The sequence below is a fragment of the Aethalodelphis obliquidens genome, unplaced genomic scaffold, assembly GCF_003676395.1.
Source record: "Aethalodelphis obliquidens isolate GAN/ISIS:26980383/991018 unplaced genomic scaffold, ASM367639v1 scaffold1, whole genome shotgun sequence".
Taxonomy (NCBI): Eukaryota; Metazoa; Chordata; class Mammalia; order Artiodactyla; family Delphinidae; genus Aethalodelphis; species Aethalodelphis obliquidens.
Genome location: NW_020837945.1, coordinates 58,299,695 through 58,322,040, shown reverse-complemented (window position 1 = coordinate 58,322,040; position 22,346 = coordinate 58,299,695). Strand labels below are relative to the sequence as shown.

General features: G+C 40.1%; 1 protein-coding gene across 10 annotated transcripts in view; it reads right to left on the bottom strand.

The window, feature by feature from the left end:
* The window catches only part of PHLDB2 (pleckstrin homology like domain family B member 2), a 129,032-nt gene that overhangs the window by 60,595 nt on the left and 46,091 nt on the right, over nucleotides 1-22,346 (bottom strand). For all 10 annotated transcript variants that reach the window (XM_027104395.1, XM_027104438.1, XM_027104377.1 and 7 more), the window contains exon 3: nucleotides 10,957-11,340. In XM_027104395.1, coding sequence (XP_026960196.1) covers nucleotides 10,957-11,340 — 384 coding nt within the window. The remainder of the gene's footprint in view (nucleotides 1-10,956; nucleotides 11,341-22,346) is intronic.

The window sequence follows — 22,346 nt, the reverse complement described above, 5'->3', positions numbered from 1 at the left end:
ATGTCACAGATGAAGGAGCAAAGTAAAAACCTAAAAGACCAAATAAATGAAGAGAAAATAGGCAACCTACCTGAAAAAGAATTCAGAGTAATGATAGTAAAGATGATCCAGAATCTCAGAAATAGAATGGAGGCATGGATTGAGAAAATATAAGAAATGTTTCACAAAGATCTAGAAGAAATAAAGAGCAAACAAAGAGTGATGAACAATACAATAACTGAAATGAAAAATACACTAGAAGGAATCAATAACAGAATAACTGGGGCAGAAAAACGAATAAATGAGCTGGAAGACAGAATGGTGGAAATAACTGCCAAGGAACAGAATAAGGAAGAATGAAAAGAATTTAAGACAATCTCAGAGACCTCTGGGACAACACTAAATGCGCCAACATTCGAATTATAGGGTCCCAGAAGAAGAAGAGAAAAAGAAAGGGTCTGAGAAAATATTTGAAGAGATTACAGTGGAAAACTTCCCTAACATGGGAAAGGAAATAGTCAATCAAGTCTAGGAACCACAGAGAGTCCCATATAGGATAAACCCTAGGAGAAATACATCAAGACACATATTAATCAAACAAAAAAAAATTAAACTCAAAGAAAAAATATGAAAAGCATCAAGGGAAAAGCAAAAAATAACATATAAAGGAATCCTCATGAGATTATCAGCTGATTTTTCAGCAGAAACTCTGCAGGCCAGAAGGAAGTGGCAGGATATACTTTAAGTGATGAAAGAGAAAAACCTACAAATGACTCTACCCAGCAAAGATCTCATTCAGATTCAATGGAGAAATCAAAAGCTTTTCAGACAAGCAAAAGCTAAGAGAATTCAGCACCACAAAATCAGCTTTACAACAAATGCTAAAGGAACTTCTCTAGGCAGGAAACACAAGAGAAGAAAAAGACCCACAAAAATAAACCCAAAACAATTAAGAAAATGGTAATAGGAACATACTCTCGATAATAACCTTGAATGTAAATGGATTAAATGCTCCAAACAAAAGACACAGACTGGATGAATGGATACAAAAACAAGACCCATATATATGCTGTCTACAAGAGACCCACTTCAGACCTAGGGACACTTATAGACTGAAAGTGAGGGGATGGTAAAAGATATTCCATGAAAATGGAAATCAAAAGAAAGCTGGAGTAGCAATTCTTATATCAGACAAAGTAGACTTTAAAATAAATACTATTACAAGAGACAAAGAAGGACACTACTTAATGATCAAGGGATCTATCCAAGAAGAAGACATAACAATTATATATATTTATGTACCCAACATAGGAGCACCTCAATACATAAGGCAAATACTAACAGCCATAAAAGGAGAAATCGACAGTAACACAATAATAGTAGGGGACTTTAATACCTCACTTACACCAATGGACAGATCATCCAAACAGAAAATGAATAAGGAAATACAAGCTTTAAAGACACAATAGACCAGATAGATTTAATCGATATTTATAGGACACTCCATCCAAAAACAACAGAATACACTTTCTTCTCAAATGCACATGGAACATACTCAAGGATAGATCACATCTTGGGTCACAAATCAAGCCTCGGAAAATTTAAGAAAATTGAAATCATATCAAGCATCTTTTCTGACCACAATGCTATGAGATTGGAAATCAATTACAGGAAAAAAACTGTAAAAAACACAAATAAATGGAGGCTAACAGTGTGTTACTAAATAACCAAGAGATCACTGAAGAAATCAAAGAAGACATTAAAAAATACATAGAAACAAATGACAACAAAAACATGATGACCCAAAACCTATGTGACGCAGCAAAAGCAGTTCTAAGAGGGAAGTTTATAGCCATTCAATCTCACCTTAAGAAGCAAGAAAAATCTCAAATAAACAACCTAACCTTACACCTAAAGCAACTAGAGAAAGAAGAACAAAGAAAACCCAAAGTCAGTAGAAGGCAAGAAATCATAAAGATCAAAACAGAAATAAATGAAATAGAAACAAAGAAAACAAAAGCAAAGATCAATAAAACTAAAAGTTGGTTCTTTGAGAAGATAAACAAAATTGATAAACCTTTAGCCAGACACATCAAGAAAAAAGGGAGAGGACTCAAATCAATAAAATTAGAAATGAAAAGGGAGAAATCACAACTGACACTGCAGAAATACAAAGGATTACAAGAGAGTACTACAAACAACTCTATGCCAATAAAATGGACAACCACAAAGAAAAGGTCAAACTCTTGGAAAGGTACAATTTTCGAAGACAGAACCTGGAAGAATTAGAAAATATAAACAGACCTATCACAAGTAATGAAATTGCAACTGTAACTAAAAATCTCCCAACAAACAAAAGTCCAGGACCAGATAGCTTCACAGGCAAATTCCATCACACATTTAGAGAAGAGCTAACACCTATCCTTCTCAAACTCTTCCAAAAAATTGCTGAGGGAGGAACACTCCCAAATTCGTTTTATGAGGCCACCATCACTCGTACCAAAACCAGACAAAGGTATCACACAAAAAGAAAATTACAGACCAATATCACTGATGAACATAGATGCAAAAATCCTGAACAAAATACTACCAAACAGAATCCAACAACACATTGAAAGGATCATACACCATGATCAAGTGGGATTTATCCCAGGAATGCAAGGATTCTTCAATATACACAAATCAATCAGTGTGAAACACCATATTAACAAATTAAGGAATAAAAACCATATGATCATCTCAATAGATTCAGAAAAAGCTTTTGACAAAATTCAACACCGCTTTATCATAAAAACTCTCCAGAAAATGGGCATAGAGGGAACCTACCTCAACATAATAAAAGCCATATATGACAAACCCAAAGCAAACATCATTCTCAATGGTTAAAAACTGAAACCATTTCCATTAAGATCAGGAACAAGACAAGGATGGCCACTCTCGCCACTCTTATTCAACATAGTTTTGGAAGTCTTAGCCATGGCAATCAGAGAAGAAAAAGAACTAAAAGGAATACAAACTGGAAAAGAAGTAAAACTGTCATTGTTTGCAGATGACATGATACTATACATAGAAAATCATAAAGATGCCACTAGAAAACTACTAGAACTAATCAATGAATTTGGTAAAGTTGCAGGAAACAAAATTAATGCACAGAAATCTCTGGCATTCCTATACACTAACAACGAAAAAACAGAAAGACAAATTAAGGAAACAATCCTATTTACCATCTCAACAAAAAGCATAAAATACCTAGGAATAAACCTACCTAAGGAGGCAAAAGAATTGTACTCAGAAAACTATAAAACTCTGATGAAAGAAATCAAAGATGATATAAACAGATGGAGATATATACCATGTTCTTGGATTGGAAGAATCAACATTGTGAAAATGACTACACTACCCAAAGCAACCTACATATTCAATGCAATACCAATCAAAACACCAATGGCATTCTTCACAGAATTAGAACAAAAAGTGTTACAATTTGTATGGAAACACAAAAGACCCCGAATAGCCAAAGCAATCTTGAGAAAGAAAAATGCAGCTGGAGGAATCAGGCTCCCTGACTTCAAACTATATTACAAACCTACAGTAATTAACACAGTATGGTATCAGCACAAAAACAGAAATATAGATCAATGGTACAGGATAGAAAGCTCAGAGATAAAGCCACACAAATATGGTCACCTAATTTATGACAAAGGAGGCAAGAACATACAATGGAGAAAAACAGCCTCTTCAATAAGTGATGCTTAGAAAACTGGACAGCTACGTGTAAAAGAATGAAATTAGAACACTGCCTAATACCATACACAAAAATAAACTCCAAATGGATTAAAGACCTAAATGTAAGACCAGACACTATAAAACTCTTAGTGGAAAACATAGGAAGAATGCTCTTTGACATAAACCACAGCAGGATCTTTTTTGACCCACCTCCTAGAGTAATGAAAATAAAACAAAAATAAACAAATGGGACCTAAGGAAACTTAAAAGCTTTTGCACAGCAAAGGAAACCATAAACAAGACGAAAAGACAACCCTCAGAATGGGAGAAAATATTTGCAAATGAAGCAATGGACAAAGGATTAATCTCCAAAATATACAAACAACTCATGGAGCTCAATATCAAAAAAACAAACAATGTAATTAAAAAATAGACATTTCACCAAAAAAGATATACAGATGGTCAAGAGGCATATGAAAAGATGCTCAACATCACTAATTATCAGAGAAATGCAAATTGAAACTACAGTGAGGTATCACCTCACACTGGTTAGAATGGGTATCATCAGAAAATCTACAAACAATAAATGCTGGAGAGGGTATGGAGTAAAGTGTACCCTTTTGCACTGTTGGTGGGAATGTAAATTGAAACAGCCACTATGGAGAACAGTATGGAAGTTCCTTAAAAAACTAAAAATAGAACTACCACATGACCCAGCAATCCCACTACTGGGCATATACCCTGAAAAAGCTAATTCAAAAGGATACATGTACCCCAATGTTCATTGCAGCACTATTTACAATAGTCAGGACATGGAAACAACCTAAATGTCCAACAATAGATGAATGGATAAAGAAAATGTGGTACATATACACAAAGGAATATTACTCAGCCATGAAAAGGAACAAAATTGGGTTATTTATAGAGATGTGGTGGATCTAGAGTCTGTCATACAGAGTGAAATAAGCCAGAAAGAGAATAACAAATATTGTATATTAACGCATATATGTGGAATCTAGAAAAATGGTACTGATGAACCTATTTGCAGGGCAGGAATAGAGACGTAGAGGTAGAGAATGGACATATGGACACAGAGGGGATGGGGAGGGTGGGACAAACTGGGAGATTAGGTTTGACATAAATACACTACCATGTGTAAAATAGCTAGCTAGTGGGAACCTGCTGTATAGAGCGGGGAGCTCAGCTTGGTGATCTGTGATGACCTAGATGGGTGGGATGGAGGGATGGGAGGGAGGTCTAAGAGGGAGGGGATGTAGGTATGCACGTAGCTGATTCGCTTCATTGTGCAGCAGAAACTGACACAACACTGTGAAGTAATTTTACTCCAATAAAAAAAAAAGGATACATCTAAATGTGGAGCTATTCTTGCCGGACACAAACAGGAGTCTGCAAGAAAGGCTCTTCTACAAACAAGGCTGTAAAGATCCACATGGCGTCGGGTAGGAAGAGAGGAGAAGCAATCAGGCAAGACCCACACATTTAGCAGGACACAGAGGAGAAGGGAGATATGATGGGCTCAGAGATCCTCCCTGCAGAGTTAGGGGTTTGAACCACCTTTGGGCACACCAGCCCTGGGGTCCAACACAAGGAAGACAAGTCCCCTTAGCTGGTTTGAAGACCAGTGGGACTTAGAGGAGGGTTGTAAGAAGCCGAGACTCTACTCATGAAGAGCAGGTGCACATGCTTGCCTACTCTAGGGAACAAGGGGGAGGAAGCAGATTTAAAACTGTGTGGGGTTCTGGCTGGTTTCCCACAACTACTCCTGTCTGCAGCAAGTGCCTGACCCAGCTGCTCTTGCTCCTGTGCAGCTCTCTCCTAGGATGGAGGTGCTTTAGGGGATGGGGGGGAGTGCACACTTAGAGGAAATGAACCAGCTTGGACCCAACCCTCAGGGCTTCTGTTCCATCACCTTGAGCTCTGATCACACCCAGATAGGGCTGTGACAGCCACTGAGCATAAGAGAAGCCGGCTTGCACCTGGCTCTGGCTCTAGTCCCTCCATCTCCAGCCCTACCTCTCACCAAGGTGATAACCGCCTGCACACCCCAGGAGAAGATGTGACCCATGCTCACTTCAGATTCAGCTTTCCCACCAAAGCCACTGGGCACATGCAAACTGCATAGGGACACTCCCATGCAAGGATACTCCTTCAAGACCAGGATAGGTAACTATTTCACCTAATTTCATAGAGAAAGAGAAAGTTAAACAAATGGGAAGACAGAAGAAATTGTTTCAAATGAAAGAACAGGGAAATAAACCTGAAGAAAACCCTAATGGAACAGAGATAAATAACTTACCAGATAAAGGGTTCAAAGCATTAGTAATAAGAATGCTAACTGAACTTGGTTAAAAAAAAATAGATGAACACAGGAAGAATTTTAACAAGGAACCAGAAAATATATAAAAAAAAAGAAAGAAAGAAAGGAAAACCAAACGGAGCTCAAAAATACAATAACTGAAATGGAAAATACACTAGAAGGAATTAATAGCAGATTAGGTGATACAGAAGAACACATAAGCAATCTGGGAGAGAGAGTAATGAAATCACCCAATCAGAACAGCAAAAAGAAAAACAAATTTTAAAAAATGATTAAGGGGCCTCTGGGACAACGTCAAGTGTTATAACATTCACATTATAGGGGTCCCAGAGGTTGAAAAGAGACAGAAAGGGATAGAAAATGTATTTGATGAAATTATGGCTGAAAAGTTCCTGAAGTTGAAGAAGGAAACAGATTTCTAGTACAGGAAGCACAGGTAGTCCCAAACAAATGAACATAAAGAGACCCACATTGAGACATATCATAATTAAAATGGCAAAGGCTAGAGATAAACAGATAATTTTAAAGACAGCAGAAGAAAAACAGAGTCACATACAAGGGAATCCCTATAAGGCTATCAGCTGATTTTTCTGTGGGAACTTTGCAGGCCAGAAGGAAGCAGCATGATATATTCAAAATCTTGAAAAGGAAAAACCTGCAACCTAGGATACTCTATCCAACAAGGTTATCATTCAGAATTGAAGAAAATATGAATTTCTCTGACAAGCAAAAACTAAAAGTTCATCAATACTAAAGTGACCCTAAAAGAAAAAGGTCTCTTTAAGTGGAAAAGAAAAGGCTACAACAAGAAGTGAGAATTTATAAGAAAGGAAAAATCCCACAGGTAAAGGCAAATATACAGTAAAGGCTGTGGATCAGTCACTGAAATAAGTGAGCATGAAGACTGAAAGACAAAGATTGTAAAATCAACTGTAACTACAATAAACAGTTAAGGGATATGCATGAAGATGTAAAATATGGCATCAAAAACACAAAACATGGGGAAAGGGAGTAAAAATGTAGATCTTTTAGAATGTATTTGAACTTGTGATTATCAGTTTAAAACAAGTAGATAGAGCTATAGGTCAATACATGAACCCCATGGTAACCACAAATCAAAAGCCTACAATAGATACACAAAAACTAAAGAGAAAAGAACACAAGCATATCACTAAAGAAAATCATCAGACCACAAGGGAACAAACTAAAAAAAGAGAAAAAAGCAGAACTACAATAACAACCAGTAAATAAGTAAGAAAATGGAAATAAGTACACACCATAATCAAGTAGGATTTATTCCAGGGATGCAAAGATGGTTCAATGTCTGAAAATCAAGCAATGTGATACACCACATTAACAAAACAAAGGATAAAAATCACATGATCACCTCAATAGACACAGAAAAAGAATTTGACAAAATTCAACATGTATTCATGATAAACTCTCATCAAAGTCAATACAGAGGGAACAAATCTCAACATAATAAAGGCCATTTATGACAAACACACAGCTAACATACTCAATCGTGAGAAGTTGAAAGATTTTCCTCTACAATCAGGAACAAGACAAGGATGCCCACTCTCAGAACATCTATTTAACATAATATTAGAAGCCCTAGCCACAGCAAGCAGACAAGAAAAAGAAATAAAAAGGCATCCAAATTGGAAGAGAATAAGTTAAACTGTCACCATTTGCAGATGACATGACCATATACACAAAACCCTGAAGTTTCCAGCAAAATTTAATTGGATTCCCCCACCACCCCCAAAATGGGACCTAATTAAACTTAAAAGCTTTTGCATAGCAAAGGAAACCATCAACAAAATGAAAAGACAACCTACTGAATGGGAGAACATATTTGCAATGATATGACCAATAAGGAGTTAATATTCAAAATATACAGCTCATATAAGTCAATATCAGAAAAACAACTCAATTAAAAAATGGGCAGAAGACCTCAATAGACATTTTTTCCAAAAAGACATACAGATGGCAAACAGGCACATGAAAAGATGCTCAACATTCCTAGTCATCAGAAAAATGCAAATCATAACCACAGTGAGATATCACCTCACACCTGTCAGAAAACAACAAAAAGTCCACAAATAAGTATTGGGAAGAATGTGGAGCAAAGAGAACCCTAATACACTGTTGGTGGGAATGTAAACTGGTAGAGTCACTATGGAAAACAGTACGGAGGTTCCCCAAAAAAGCTAAAAACAGAACTACCATATGATCCAGCAACTCCAATCCTGGGCATATATCTGAAGAAAACAAAAAACAGTAATTTGAAAAGATATATGCCCCCCAATGTTCATAGCAGCATTATTTACAATAGTCAAGATATGGAAGCAACCTAAGTGTCCATCAACAAATGAATGGATAAAGAGGATGTGGTATATATAGGCAATGAAATATTACTTGGTCATAAAAAAGAAAGAAATTTTCCCATCTGCAACAACATAGATGGACCTGGAGGATATCATGCTTAGTGAAATAAGTAAGCCAGAGAAAGACAAATGCTGTATATTAGCACTTACATGTGGAACCTAAAATAAAAATACCAAACAAATGTAACAAAACAGAAACAGACTTACAGATAGAGAGAACAAGCTAGTGGTTACCAACGGGGAAAGGGATGGAAGAGAGGTAAGATAGGGGTAGGGGATTAAGAGGTACAAACAGGCCTGGGGCCCCCCTTTCCAGAGCCAGCCATGGCGTGCTGGGCGGCCCCAAGGCGTGGCCCTCAGCTGAGATCAGGGAGCCCTTCCCTGGCCCCTCGCGCCCTCCCAGACCAGCAGTGAGCGGGGGATGACTTGAAGTGGGTGCTCTGAGGTGACAGCCCTCGCTGGCACAGTCTATTTCTGGACACGTTCTCACAGTCTCCTGCTGGGGACCGTTTTGTTCTTCCCTGGGCAGCATGAGCTTCTCAAGTTGCCCACAGACCAGGGCTCGGCCCACAGGAGCCAGAGTGCTGCAGGCAGCCCCACGCGGGCAGGCTGCGTGCCGAGCAGGCCTGCACTCCCCCTGCCAAGGACTGGGACTGGAGAGTGGCTGCACTGGCTGCTGAAGACAAAGCAGAAAGCGTGTCCTGCCTCCACTGTGTTCTGGGCACTGAGCAGCTGTCACAGGCCTTGGTGCTAGGTGAGGTCCTGAGCACTCCTGCTTTGGAGTGAGCTCCCCTGCGGAGCCCCAGAGGGGCCTGGCCCCAACAGCTCAGGGTCCCTCCCAGCCCCCATGTCTCTGGCCCAGGCCTCAGACCCGTGTGTACAGGGCAGGGACTGGGGACCTCCTTGGGAACCGAAGGACTGCTGGGCCAGTTGGGCATGTGGGAGTCACTAAGGGGGTGGCCCGAAGCAGGCTGTGGGGGCCACAGAGGGGGGCCTGCTTCCGGACAGGCCAGGGCTCCGGGGTTGCTCAGCCCACGTGCAGCACTGTTTCAGGCCTTGCCTGCTGCCCGCAGTGTCCCCAGGAGCTAGTGCCCCAGGGGCTGAGCTCCACTGGGGGTGGGGGTGGGGGAGCAAGGGGAGAGGTGGGGTCGGCCTTCTGCCTAGGCCAGCCATCATGAGACCTGGTTGTGCTCCGTGGTCAGACGAATCCCGACCAGCCCTGGCTGAGAGTCTCGTGCTCCTGTGAGAGCTGCTGACCTGCTTGGTGTGGGTGGGTGTCTATAGGCCATTGTCTCAAGGCCTGTTTATGTTTTCCTTTCACTAAGTTTGGGTTTATTTTGGTTGGGTTGGCACTAATTCTTAAGATGCTGTGAGAACCACTTCATCCGAATGCCAAATAAATTCGTGTTCTGGGAAAAAAAAAAAAAAAAGAGGTACAAACAACTATGTATAAAATAAATAAGATATAAGGATAGATTGTCCAATGCAGGGAATATTGCCAATATTTTATAACAACTTTAAATGGAGTACAATCTATAAAAATATTGAATCACTATGTTGTACACCTGAAACTAATATAATATTGGAAATCAACAATACTTTAACTTTAAAAAGTTAAATAAATAATAATAAAGGTGTCCTTAAGACAAAAAAATGAGTGAAGAACATGAGTGTCTCAAAATACAAATGAACAACTAAAAATATGAAAAGATGTCCAATTTTATGCATAATTAAAGGCAAGAAAATTAAAACATCATTAACTTAGCATATTAAAAATTTTTGATAATACATAACTTTGGCAAGTGTATGAATAACAAGGTGCATGGATAAACTCTTACTCAGTGTCACCTGGAAATACACAGTCTTTTGAGAGTATAATTTGGGAATATTGATTAAAATGAATAATATACAAACTCTTTGACCTACCAATTCCACTTTTAGTAAGTGACCCTACAGACACATTTGCACAATTGTGCTAATATATATTTTCCAGAATATTTGTTGCATATATATTTTGTTGATAAAATACTGGAAACCATTTAAATAGGATTTCCAAACAATAAAATACTAGTCAACCAAAGAATGAGGCAGAACTGTGTATAGTAATATGCAAAGATGCTCCAGACATTCAGTGAGGGGAAAAAAAATCGTACAGAACACTATACTTGTATATATGTATGTCTATGCTTATAATATACGGCCATATATGCACAGAAATACTGAGAAGGCGTGTAAGACACTTTGTGTTTTTCTCTCTCAGTTGTACAATTGGAGGGGGCAGGGAGAAGAGAAATTGTTTTTCTTTATACTTTTCTGTACTGCTACATTTTCTAGAGTGCAAATTTGTTACTTTATAGTAAACACCCTAATTTGCTGCACCTTGCTTAGCTGATTACCTCTTAAATTGAAGCTTCACTGAAAACAGTTTGGAAAACAACCAGGATAAAACCTCTAGTATCTAGGCCAGTGCAGATGCATATGGTTCAGGCCCTAAATTTAATCTGTGTGTGTGGCCGGCTTTACCTTTGGTAGGATGCTTAGATAAGCGGACTCGCTGGAAGCTTTCAGAAAGGCAGAGGAGGGCGGTGGGGGAGTCCTGGTGAGGTCCCTGATCAGTTCATCATTCCTGGAGCTCCTGAGGGAAAGGAAGCTGGCGCTACTCTGACTGAGGCTCCCGAAGCCTGCCAGGTCTGCATCGTGGAGAGAGCTTTTCTGGTGGCACCTGTATCTGGTGTCAGGGCTCACCAGGGCTTCTTCAAACACGGACTCCTCGTCAGAGAGCTGCAGCTTCTCCAGTTCCTTATTGATTTTCTGTACATCTGCCACAGTGGTGCCAGTGGACACGTGACTGTCAGGCTTTGTGTACTCAGCACAGAGACTGAGGATGGTCTCCAGACGCTGTCTCTCCTAGAACACAGAGGAGGGAAGGTCAGTGAGTTTGTGAGAAGGAGACAACTCCGAATAAAAAGATGGAAGCGGCTGGGACCCCTGGTGAATTCAGCCCACACATAATCCCACAGATACTTGGCTGGTGATGTTTTTCATCATCTTTGATGAACCCATTTATAAATCCAGATGAAACCTAGGTTAACAATGCCTGATTTTCCTCTCACATTCAATTCTTTATTTGTATATCCTAGTGCTGATCCTAGCACATACTAGCACTCAGTGAGACCTTTCTTGATTTATCAATCCTCCAAACACTTCAAATGTTTTCGTTTAATCTCCTTTTTAAAATCTTCATCCCCTTCCCTCCCTCTACTATCCACCTTCAACAATATCTAGCTCATTCATCACTGTAGACTTAATATTTGAGTTTAAAATTAATTCTCTAGGGCTTCCCTGGTGGTGTAGTGGTTAAGAATCCGCCTGCCAATGCAGGGGACATGGGTTCGAGCCCTGGTCCAGGAAGATCCCACATGCTGCAGAGCAACTAAGCCAGTGTGCCACACTAATGAGCCTGCGCTTTGGAGCCCGCGAGCCACAACTACTGAGCCCGTGTGCCACAACTACTGAAGCCCATGCGCCTAGAGCCCGTGCTCCACAATGAACGAAGAGTAGCCCCCGCTCACCATAACCAGAGAAAAAGCCTGCAACGAAGACCCAACACAGCCTAAAATAAATAAATTTTTTTTAAAACTATTAAAAAAATTAATTCTCTAATTTCCTTATAGAAATGTCATTCTACTGTTTAGACACACAAAAGGAGAATGCTACTTTAGAAAAGGCTTAATTTGAAAGGCATAATAACTAGGTCTTCAATTTTTTTCTTGAAATGCTTCAAATTTTTTAAAACTCTTTTTTATGTCTTGTCACCATATAAAGGTCTTTCCCACCAATTTCTCAAATGAAAAATTGAAATGATTTTTAAAAAAAGAGAATGTCACAAGAAGATGAAGAACATTTAATGTCACGTCCAGATAGAAAGAGAGCAGCATATTTCAAATTCTGAGATCATTCAATTTTTGAATCATTTAGCTGGAAAATAAAATGACAGTTTATTTGTCTAAAAAAAATTAATATAAGGCCATTGATGTCTATAATGGTACCACTAACTGACACTTCACCAAGCTCCCCATGTAAAACACATAGGTATTTATGATTTTTGACTTTAAGTAAACTTACTATACGTTTGTGAACAAGGGGATATAGTTTACAAAATGCTTATCATAAACCTAGACAGCACTCTTTGGAGTGGGGAATCTCAACATCTTCACCTTTCTCATTAGCCCAACTGCCAAAGTGAAAAAAAATAATAAAAGAGCAAAAATCATCTTTGGTTTTTACATCTACCACATTGAAAAGAGAATTCAAAAGTCTTCCATAGAAAAATGTTTTCCAACCTAAACAGGAGGGAAATCCAAAAGGGAGGGGATATATGTATATATATGGCTGATTCATTTTGTCGTGCAGTAGAAGCTAACACAACATTGTAACGCAACTACACTCCAATAAAAATTAATTAAAAAAAAAAAAAAAAGAAAGAAAAGAGAAACGTTTTCCAAACTGGTTATCAGTAACAAAATAGAAAAGTGTTAAGTAGCCCTGGGCTGCTGTTTTTAATATCTAATTGCAGAAAATTTGTAAAAACTAAATTCTGAAGGTAGTTCTCTTTATTAGCGGAAGAGTATCAAATAGAAAAGTCAAATAGGAACAGACTAACATAATTCCCTGGTTTTCATTAAATACATCCATTAAATGACAAAATAGCATGAAATGACTTTCATCTGTCCTCTAAAGTATTCTCCCCACCCCAAAAATGCAACAGTTTGATCAAAAGGACTATTAAACGGGTTCTTATAAGCCCCACCTCCCTCTCACTGCCTGAACTTCTGGACTCCAGCTGCAGCTCCATCCTCATGGCCTCGTCCCACGGAAGGCACTCGGCTGCACAACCTCATCCCAGGCACTTCTGCACCCTGTCCATCCAGGAGCCCTGATGCTTATTTATCTCTGTAGCCGCTACCAGCTGCCAAGCCCTACCCACCTCAGCTTTGTGGGGAAGGAGGGGGGGACACACAGCATTCATTGCCTTATTTTAAACTCCAACCATCTAGAAAAGTCTGCATGTGAATATGCAAAGACAACTGCAAGGGTGTATGTGAGGAAGGGGACAGGAACAAGATGTTGTATTTTACCCCTTCTCAAAAGCATCTGTATTAGAGGCTAATCTCCAAAGAAAAATTCTCTTTCTGCCATGTAGGTGAATTAAGTTGAAGCATCTAAACTCAGTCTTTGCTAATCTTCATAGATGACAGTGCGTATGCATTCACCTCAACATTCACTACATTTGGGATTATCGGAAAGTTGTCAGTTTCTCTTTACCAGGGCACTAATGAACAGTGTGGTCCTCAAAAGCATGAAAGGTACTTCTGCCCAGCCTGTCATACATAGCAAAATTCCTCCCACATCTCCTTCCCAAAATAGTTTCTTTTGCTGCCAATGCCATTGCTTAATTCCAGAGGGAATAAATGATCCCAGCCAGAAGATGAATGCTATTTCAGACAGTGAAACAGTATTCAAAGGCGGGTACACAGGAAGTTTGGTCTACTGCTATGTGCTTCTCTATTCTTATCACCCCATTCACAGCCCATCTGTTCAGGTTTGAATCACACATGGATGCAGCACTGCTGCCCACGAGTCTAACAGAAATCCAGGCCGTGCTGAGACACACTGGCCCCATAAGAATGCATCAAAGAAAAATAAACTGATGATGAGAAGTGCGTCAGAAGAAAGTCTGCGAGGCATTTCGGAAAGCACAAGAAGCCTTTTAAGGAAACTCTGCACAGAATTTACCCTCATAACTCTCCCTTGAGCCCTCTTCATCTTTCCCGTTCATCACACCAATATTCTCCACTCTGCATGACCTAAAACGAGGGGGGCCATTCCACACAGGACACTTTTGAGAATCAAATAGGGCACTATTAATAATTACGCTGGGACAGCAAGCGCAAACTGGCACTGGCAACCTGAGATGTGTGGCTCTATTCCTAAAATTCAATTTTCTTTGAGGATTCACCTAACAACCTGCTGAATTAGGAGGCTACCCTCTTTGACATCTCCAATTCCTACCCACCCTTCCAAACCAGCAATCCACACAGCATTCTCATGAAAAAGGCACCAGTAGAGAGCCCAAATATCTAAATGGCCCAAAACATTGGTGTTAAGGGTTTAGAACGTAGGTCCCTTTGAATTATATTATTTAAAATACATTTTAATTTTTTTTCTCTCTCTCCATTTTCCCTTTCATCCAACTCCATATATCAAAGAAAGCTTTGAAGGGGACAAAAGAGCTTAACAAATATACCTGAAGGGGGGACCAGGAGAAGATGGCGGAAGAGTAAGACGCAGAGATCACCTTCCTCCCCACAGATACATCAGAAATACATCTACACGTGGAGATGCTCCTATAGAACACCTACTGAACGCTGGCAGAAGACCTCAGACCTCCCAAAAGGCAAGAAACTCCCCACATACCTGGGTAGGGCAAAAGAAAAAAGAATAAACAGAGGCAAAAGAATAGGGACGGGACCTGCACCAGTGGGAGGGAGCTGTGAAGGAGGAAAGGTTTCCACACACTAGAAGCCCCTTCGCGGGCGGAGACGGGGGATGGGCATGGGGGGAAGTTTCAGAGCCACGGAGGAGAGCACAGCAACAGGGGTGTGGAGGGCAAAGTGGAGAGACTGCCGCACAGAGGATCGGTGCCGACCAGCACTCACCAGCCCGAGAGGCTCGTCTGCTCACCCGCCGGGGCGGGCGGGGGCTGGGAGCTGAGGCTCGGACTTCGGTCGGAGCGCAAGGAGAGGACTAGGGTTGGCGGCGAGAACACAGCCTGAAGGGGGCTAGTGCGCCACGGCTAGGCGGGAAGGAGTCCGGTAAAGTCTGGAGCTGCCGAAGAGAAAAGAGACTTTTTCTTCCCTCTTTGTTCCTGGTGCGCGAGGAGAGGGGATTAAGAGTGCCGCGTAAAGGAGCTCCAGAGACGGCATGAGCCGTGGCTAACAGAGCGGACCCCAGAGACGGGCATAGACGCTAAGGCTGCTGCTGCTGCCACCAAGAAGCCTGTGTGCGAGACGCTAGGGCTGCTGCTGCCGCCACCAAGAAGCCTGTGAGCAAAAACAGGTCACTAACCCCAGCTCCCCTCCCGGGATACTGTGCAGCCCGCCACTGCCAGGGTCCCGTGATCCAGGGACAACTTCCCCAGGAGAACGCACGGCGCGCCTCAGGCTGGTGCAACGTCACGCTGGCCTCTGCCGCCACAGGTTCGCCCTGCACTCCGTACCCCTCCCTCCCCCCGGCCTGAGTGAGCCAGAGCCCACGAATCAGCTGCTCCTTTAACCCCATCCTGTCTGAGTGAAGAACAGATGCCCTCAGGCGACCTACACACAGAGGTGGGGCCAAAACCAAAGCTGAACCCTGGGAGCTGTGCGAACAGAGAAAGGGAAATCTCTCCCAGCAGCCTCAGGAGCAGCAGATTAAAGCTCCACAATCAACTTGATGTACCCTGCATCTGTGGAATACCTGAATAGATAATGAATCATCCCAAATTGAGGAGGTGGACTTTGGGAGCAAGATATATTATATTTTCCCCTTTTCCTCTTTTTTGTGAGTGTGTATGTGTATGCTTCTGGGTGAGATTTTGTCTGTATAGCTTTGCTTTCACCATTTGTCCTAGGATTCTGTCCCTCCGTTCTTTTTTTTTTCTTCTTTTTTTTAATAACTTTATTTTATTATCCTACTTTATTTTATTTTATCCTCTTTCTTTTGTTCTTTCTATATTTTCTCCCTTTTATTCTGAGCCGTGTGGATGAAAGGCTCTTGGTGCTCCAGCCAGGAGTCAGTGCTGTGCCTCTGAGGTGGGAGAGCCAACTTCAGGACACTGGTCCACAAGAGACCTCCCAGCTCCACGTAATATCAAACAGCGAAAATCTCCCAGAGATCTCCATCTCAACACCAACACCCAGCTTCACTCAACGACCAGCAAGCTACAGTGCTAGACACCCTATGCCAAACAACTAGCAAGACAGGAACACAGCCCCCATGCATTAGCAGAGAGGCAGCCTAAAATCATAATAAGGCCACAGACACCCCAAAACACACCACCAGATGTGGACCTGCCCACCATAAAGACAAGATCCAGCCTCATCCACCAGAATACAGGCACTAGTCCCCTCCACCAGCAAGCCTACACAACCCACTGAACCAACCTTAGCCACTGGGGACAGACACCAAAAACAACGGGAACTACGAACCTGCAGCCTGCGAAAAAGAGATCCCAAACACAGTAAGTAAGCAAAATGATCTCATTCAGATTCAATGGAGAAATCAAAAGCTTTTCAGACAAGCAAAAGCTAAGAGAATTCAGCACCACAAAATCAGCTTTACAACAAATGCTAAAGGAACTTCTCTAGGCAAGAAACACAAGAGAAGGAAAAGACCCCCAATAGCAAACCCAAAACAATTAAGAATACGGGAATAGGAATATACATATCGATAATTACCTTACTGTAAATGGATTGAATGCTCCCAGCAAAAGACACAGACTGGCTGAATGGATACAAAAACAAGACCCATATATATGCTGTCTACAAGACACCCACTTCAAACCTAGGGACACTTACAGATGGAAAGTGAGGGGATGGAAAAAGATATTCCATGCAAATGGAAATCAAAAGAAAGCTGGAGTAGCAATTCTCATATCAGACAAAGTAGACTTTAAAATAAAGACTATTACAAGAAACAAAGGACACTACATAAAGATCAAGGGATCAATCCAAGAAGAAGATATAACAATTGTAAATATGTATGCACCCAACATAGGAGCACCTCAATACATAAGGCAAATACTAACAGCCATAAAAGGGGAAATCAACAGTAACACGCTATAACACCCCACTTTCACCAATGGACAGATCATCCAAAATGAAAATAAATAAGGAAACACAAGCTTTAAATGATACATTAAACAAGACGGACTTATTTGATATTTATAGGACATTCCATCCAAAAACAACAGAATACACAATTTTCTCAAGTGCTCATGGAACATTCTCCAGGATAGATCATATCTTGGGTCACAAATCAAGCCTTGGTAAATTTAAGAAAATTGAAATTGTATGAAGTATCTTTTCCGACCACAATGCCATGAGACTAGGTATCAATTACAGGAAAAGATCTGTAAAAACTACAAACACATGGAGTCTAAACAATACACTACTTAATAACCAAGAGATCACTGAAGAAATCAAAGAGGAAATCTAAAAATACCTAGAAACAAATGACAATGGAGACAAGATGACCCAAAACCTATGGGATGCAGCAAAAGCAGTTCTAAGAGGGAAGTTTATAGCAATACAATCCTACCTTAAGAAACAGGAAACATCTCAGACAAACCTAACCTTGCACCTAAAGCAATTAGAGAAAGAAGAACAAAAAAACCCCCAAAGTTAGCAGAAGGAAAGAAATCATAAAGATCAAATCAGAAATAAATGAAAAAGAAATGAAGGAAACGATAGCAAAGATCAATAAAACTAAAAGCTGGATCTTTTAGAAGATAAACAAAATTGATAAACCTTTAGCCAGACTCATCAAGAAAAAATGGGAGAAGACTCAAATCAATAGAATTAGAAATGAAAAAGGAAAAGTAACAAATGACACTGCAGAAATACAAAGGATCATGAGAGATTACTACAAGCAACTCTATGCCAATAAAATGGACAACCTGGAAGAAATGGACAAATTCTAAAAAATGCACAACCTGCCGAGACTGAACCAGGAAGAAATAGAAAATATGAACAGACCAATCACAAGCACTGAAATTGAAACTGTGATTAAAAAGCTTCCAACAGGGTTTCGCTGGTGGCGCGGTGGTTGAGAGTCCACCTCCCAATGCAGGGGACACGGGTTCGTGTCCCGGTTTGGGAAGATCCCACATGCTGCAGAGCGGCTGGGCCCGTGAGCCATGGCCACTGAGCCTGCGCATCCGGAGCCTGTGCTGCACAGCGGGAGAGGCCACAACAGTGAGAGGCCTGCGTACCGCAAAAAAAAAAAAAGCTTCCAACAAACAAAAGCCCAGGACCAGATGGCTTCACAGGCGAATTTTATCAAACATTTAGAGAAGAGCTAACACCTATCCTTCTCAAACTCTTCCAAAATATTGCAGAGGGAGGAACACTCCCAAACTCATTCTACGAGGCCACCATCACCCTGATACCAAAATCAGACAAAGATGTCACAAAGAAAGAAAACTACAGGCCAATATCACTGATGAACATAGATGCAAAAATCCTGAACAAAATACTAGCAAACAGCATCCAAAAGCACATTAAAAGGATCATACACCATGATCAAGTGGGGTTTATTCCAGGGATGCAAGGATTCTTCAATATACGCAAATCAATCAATGTGATACACCATATTAACAAATTGAAGGAGAAAAACCATATGATCATCTCAATAGATTCAGAGAAAGCTTTCGACAAAATTCAACACCGATTTATGATAAAAACCCTGCAGAAAGTAGGCATAGAGGGAACTTTCCTCAACATAATAAAGGCCATATATGACAAACCCACAGCCAACATCGTCCTCAATGGTGAAAAACTGAAACCATTTCCACTAAGATCAGGAACAAGTCAAGGTTGCCCACTTGCACCACTCTTATTCAACATAGTTTTGGATGTCTTATCCACAGCAATCAGAGAAGAAAAAAGAAACAAAAGGAATCCAAATCGGAAAAGAAGCAGTAAAGCTGTCACTGTTAGCAGATGACATGATACTATACATAGAGAATCCTAAAGATGCTAGCAGAAAACAGAGTTAATCAATGAATTTGGTAAAGTAGCAGGATACAAAATTAATGCACAGAAATATCTGGCATTGCTATACACTAATGATGAAAACTTTGAAAGTGAAATTAAGAAATCACTCCCATTTACCATTGCAACAAAAAGAATAAAATATCTAGGAATAAACCTACCTAAGGAGACAAAAGACCTGTATGCAGAAAATTATAAGACACTGATGAAAGAAATTAAAGATGATACAAATAGATGGAGAGATATACCATGTTCTTGAATTGGAAGAATCAACATTGTGAAAATGACTCTACTACCAAAAGCAATCTACAGATTCAATGCATTCCCTATCAAACTACCACTGGCATTTTTCAAAGAACGAGAACAAAAAATTTCACAATTTGTATGGAAACACAAAAGACCCCGAATAGCCAAAGCAATCTTGAGAACGAAAAATAGAGCTGGAGAAATCAGGCTCCCTGACTTCAGACTATACGACAAAGCTACAGTAATCAAGACAGTATGGTACTGGCACAAAAACAGAAAGATAGATCAATGGAACAGGATAGAAAGCCCAGAGATAAACCCACGCACATATGGTCACCTTATCTTTGATAAAGGAGGCAGGAAAGTACAGTGGAGAAAGGACACCCTCTTCAATAAGTGGTGCTGGGAAAACTGGACAGGTACATGTAAAAGTATGAGATTAGATCACTCCCTAACACCATACACAAAAATATGTTCAAAATGGATTAAAGACCTAAACGTAAGGCCAGAAAGTATCAAACTCTTAGAGGAAAACATAGGCAGGTCACTCTATGACATAAATCACAGCAAGATCCTTTTTGACCCACCTCCTAGAGAAATGGAAATAAAAACAAAAATAAACAAATGGGACCTAATGAAACTTAAAAGCTTTTGCACAGCAAAGGAAACCATAAAGAAGACCAAAAGACAACCCTCAGAATGGGAGAAAATATTTGCAAATGAAGCAACTGACAAAGGATTAATCTCCAAAATTTATAAGCAGCTCATGCAGCTCAATATCAAAAAAACAAACAACCCAATACAAAAATGGGCAGAAGACCTAAATAGACATTTCTCCAAAGAAGATATACAGACTGCCAACAAACACATGAAAGAATGCTCAACATCACTAATCATTAGAGAAATGCAAATCAAAACTACAATGAGATATCATCTCACACCAGTCAGAATGGCCGTCATCAAAAAATCTAGAAACAATAAATGCTGGAGAGGGTGTGGAGAAAAGGGAACCCTCTTGCACTGCTGGTGGGAATGTAAATTGATATAGCCACTGTGGAGAACAGTAAGGAGGTTCCTTAAAAAACTTCAAATAGAACTACCATATGACCCAGCAATCCCACTACTGGGCATATACCCCGAGAAAACCATAATTCAAAAAGAGTCATGTACCACAATGTTCATTGCAGCTCTATTTACAATAGCCAGGACATGGAAGCAACCTAAGTGTCCATCAACAGATGAATGGATAAAGAAGATGTGGCCCATATATACAATGGAATATTACTCAGCCATAAAAAGAAATGAAATTGAGTTATTTGTAGTGAGGTGGATGGACCTAGAGTCTGTCATACAGAGTGAAGTAAGTCAGAAAGAGAAAAACAAATACCATATGCTAACACATATATATGGAATCTAAGAAAAAGAAAAAAAAATGCTCATGAAGAATCTAGGGGTAAGACAGGAATAAAGACACAGACCTACTAGAGAATGGAATTGAGGATATGGGGAGGGGGAAGGGTAAGCTGTGACAAAGTGAGAGAGTGGCATGGACATATATACACTACGAAACGTAAAATAGATAGCTAGTGGGAAGCAGCCGCATAGCACAGGGAGACCACTCGGTGGTTTGTGACCACCTACAGGGGTGGGATAGGGAGAGTGGGAGGGAGGGAGACGCAAGAGGGAAGAGATATGAGAACATATGTATATGTATAACTGATTCACTGTGTTATAAAGCAGAAACTAACACACCATTGTAAAGCAATTATACTCCAATAATGATGTTAAATATATATATATATATACCTGAAGAAAATGTTGCACAATTATTTTCCTTACTGGTTAAAAAATATGTTGTGGGCCAAGTATATGTCTTTTGACCTCAGAGCTCTCTTTATTTTTCAGAGGAATATGTCTGGCACTGACCCACTTCAGTTCACAGTTCTCGGTCAGGAACTCTTCCATCTCCTGAACCCATCCAGTCCCCTTGTAATCAACAGCAGCCAGTCTAGGCCCTAGGCCTGTGAATATAATCTAGAAATACATTATGCGGAAAATCAAGTGCTGATACTTAAGCACAGGTGAAATCTTTGTTAAAATCCCTCTTTTAACAGCCACTATGGAGAAAAGTACAGAGATTCCTTAAAAAACTAAAAATAGAGTTACCATATGATCCTGTAAACCCACTCCTGGGCATATATCTGGAGAAAACTACAATTTGGAAAGAAAGATGCACCCCAATATTCATTGCAGCACAGTTTACAATGACCAAGACATGGAAACAACGTAAGTGTCCATCGACAGATGAATGGATAAAGAAGATGTGGTGCATATACACAATGGAATATTACTCAACCATAAAAGAGAATGAAATTCATGTTGCAGCAAAATGAATGGGCCTAGAATTATCATATTAAGTGAAGTAAGTCAGACAAAGACAAATATCTTATGATATTGCTTATATGTGGACTCGAAAAAAAAAAGTGCAAATGAACATATTTACAAAAAAAGAAATAGACCCACAGACATAGAAAACAAGCTTACGGTTACCAAGAGGAAAGGAGGGCAGAGGGATAAATTAGGAGTTTGGGATTAACATATACACACTACTATATATAAAATAGATAACCAACAAGGACCTACTGTATAGCACAGGGAACTATACTCAGTATTTTGTAATAACCTATAGGGGAAAAGAATCTGAAAAAGAATATATATATTACATATTATATATATATATATATATAGAGAGAGAGAGAGAGAGAGAGAGAGAGAGAGAGAGCTGAATCACTGGGTACATCTGAAACTAACAGGACATTATAAATCAACTATACTTCAATTTAAAAAAACCTC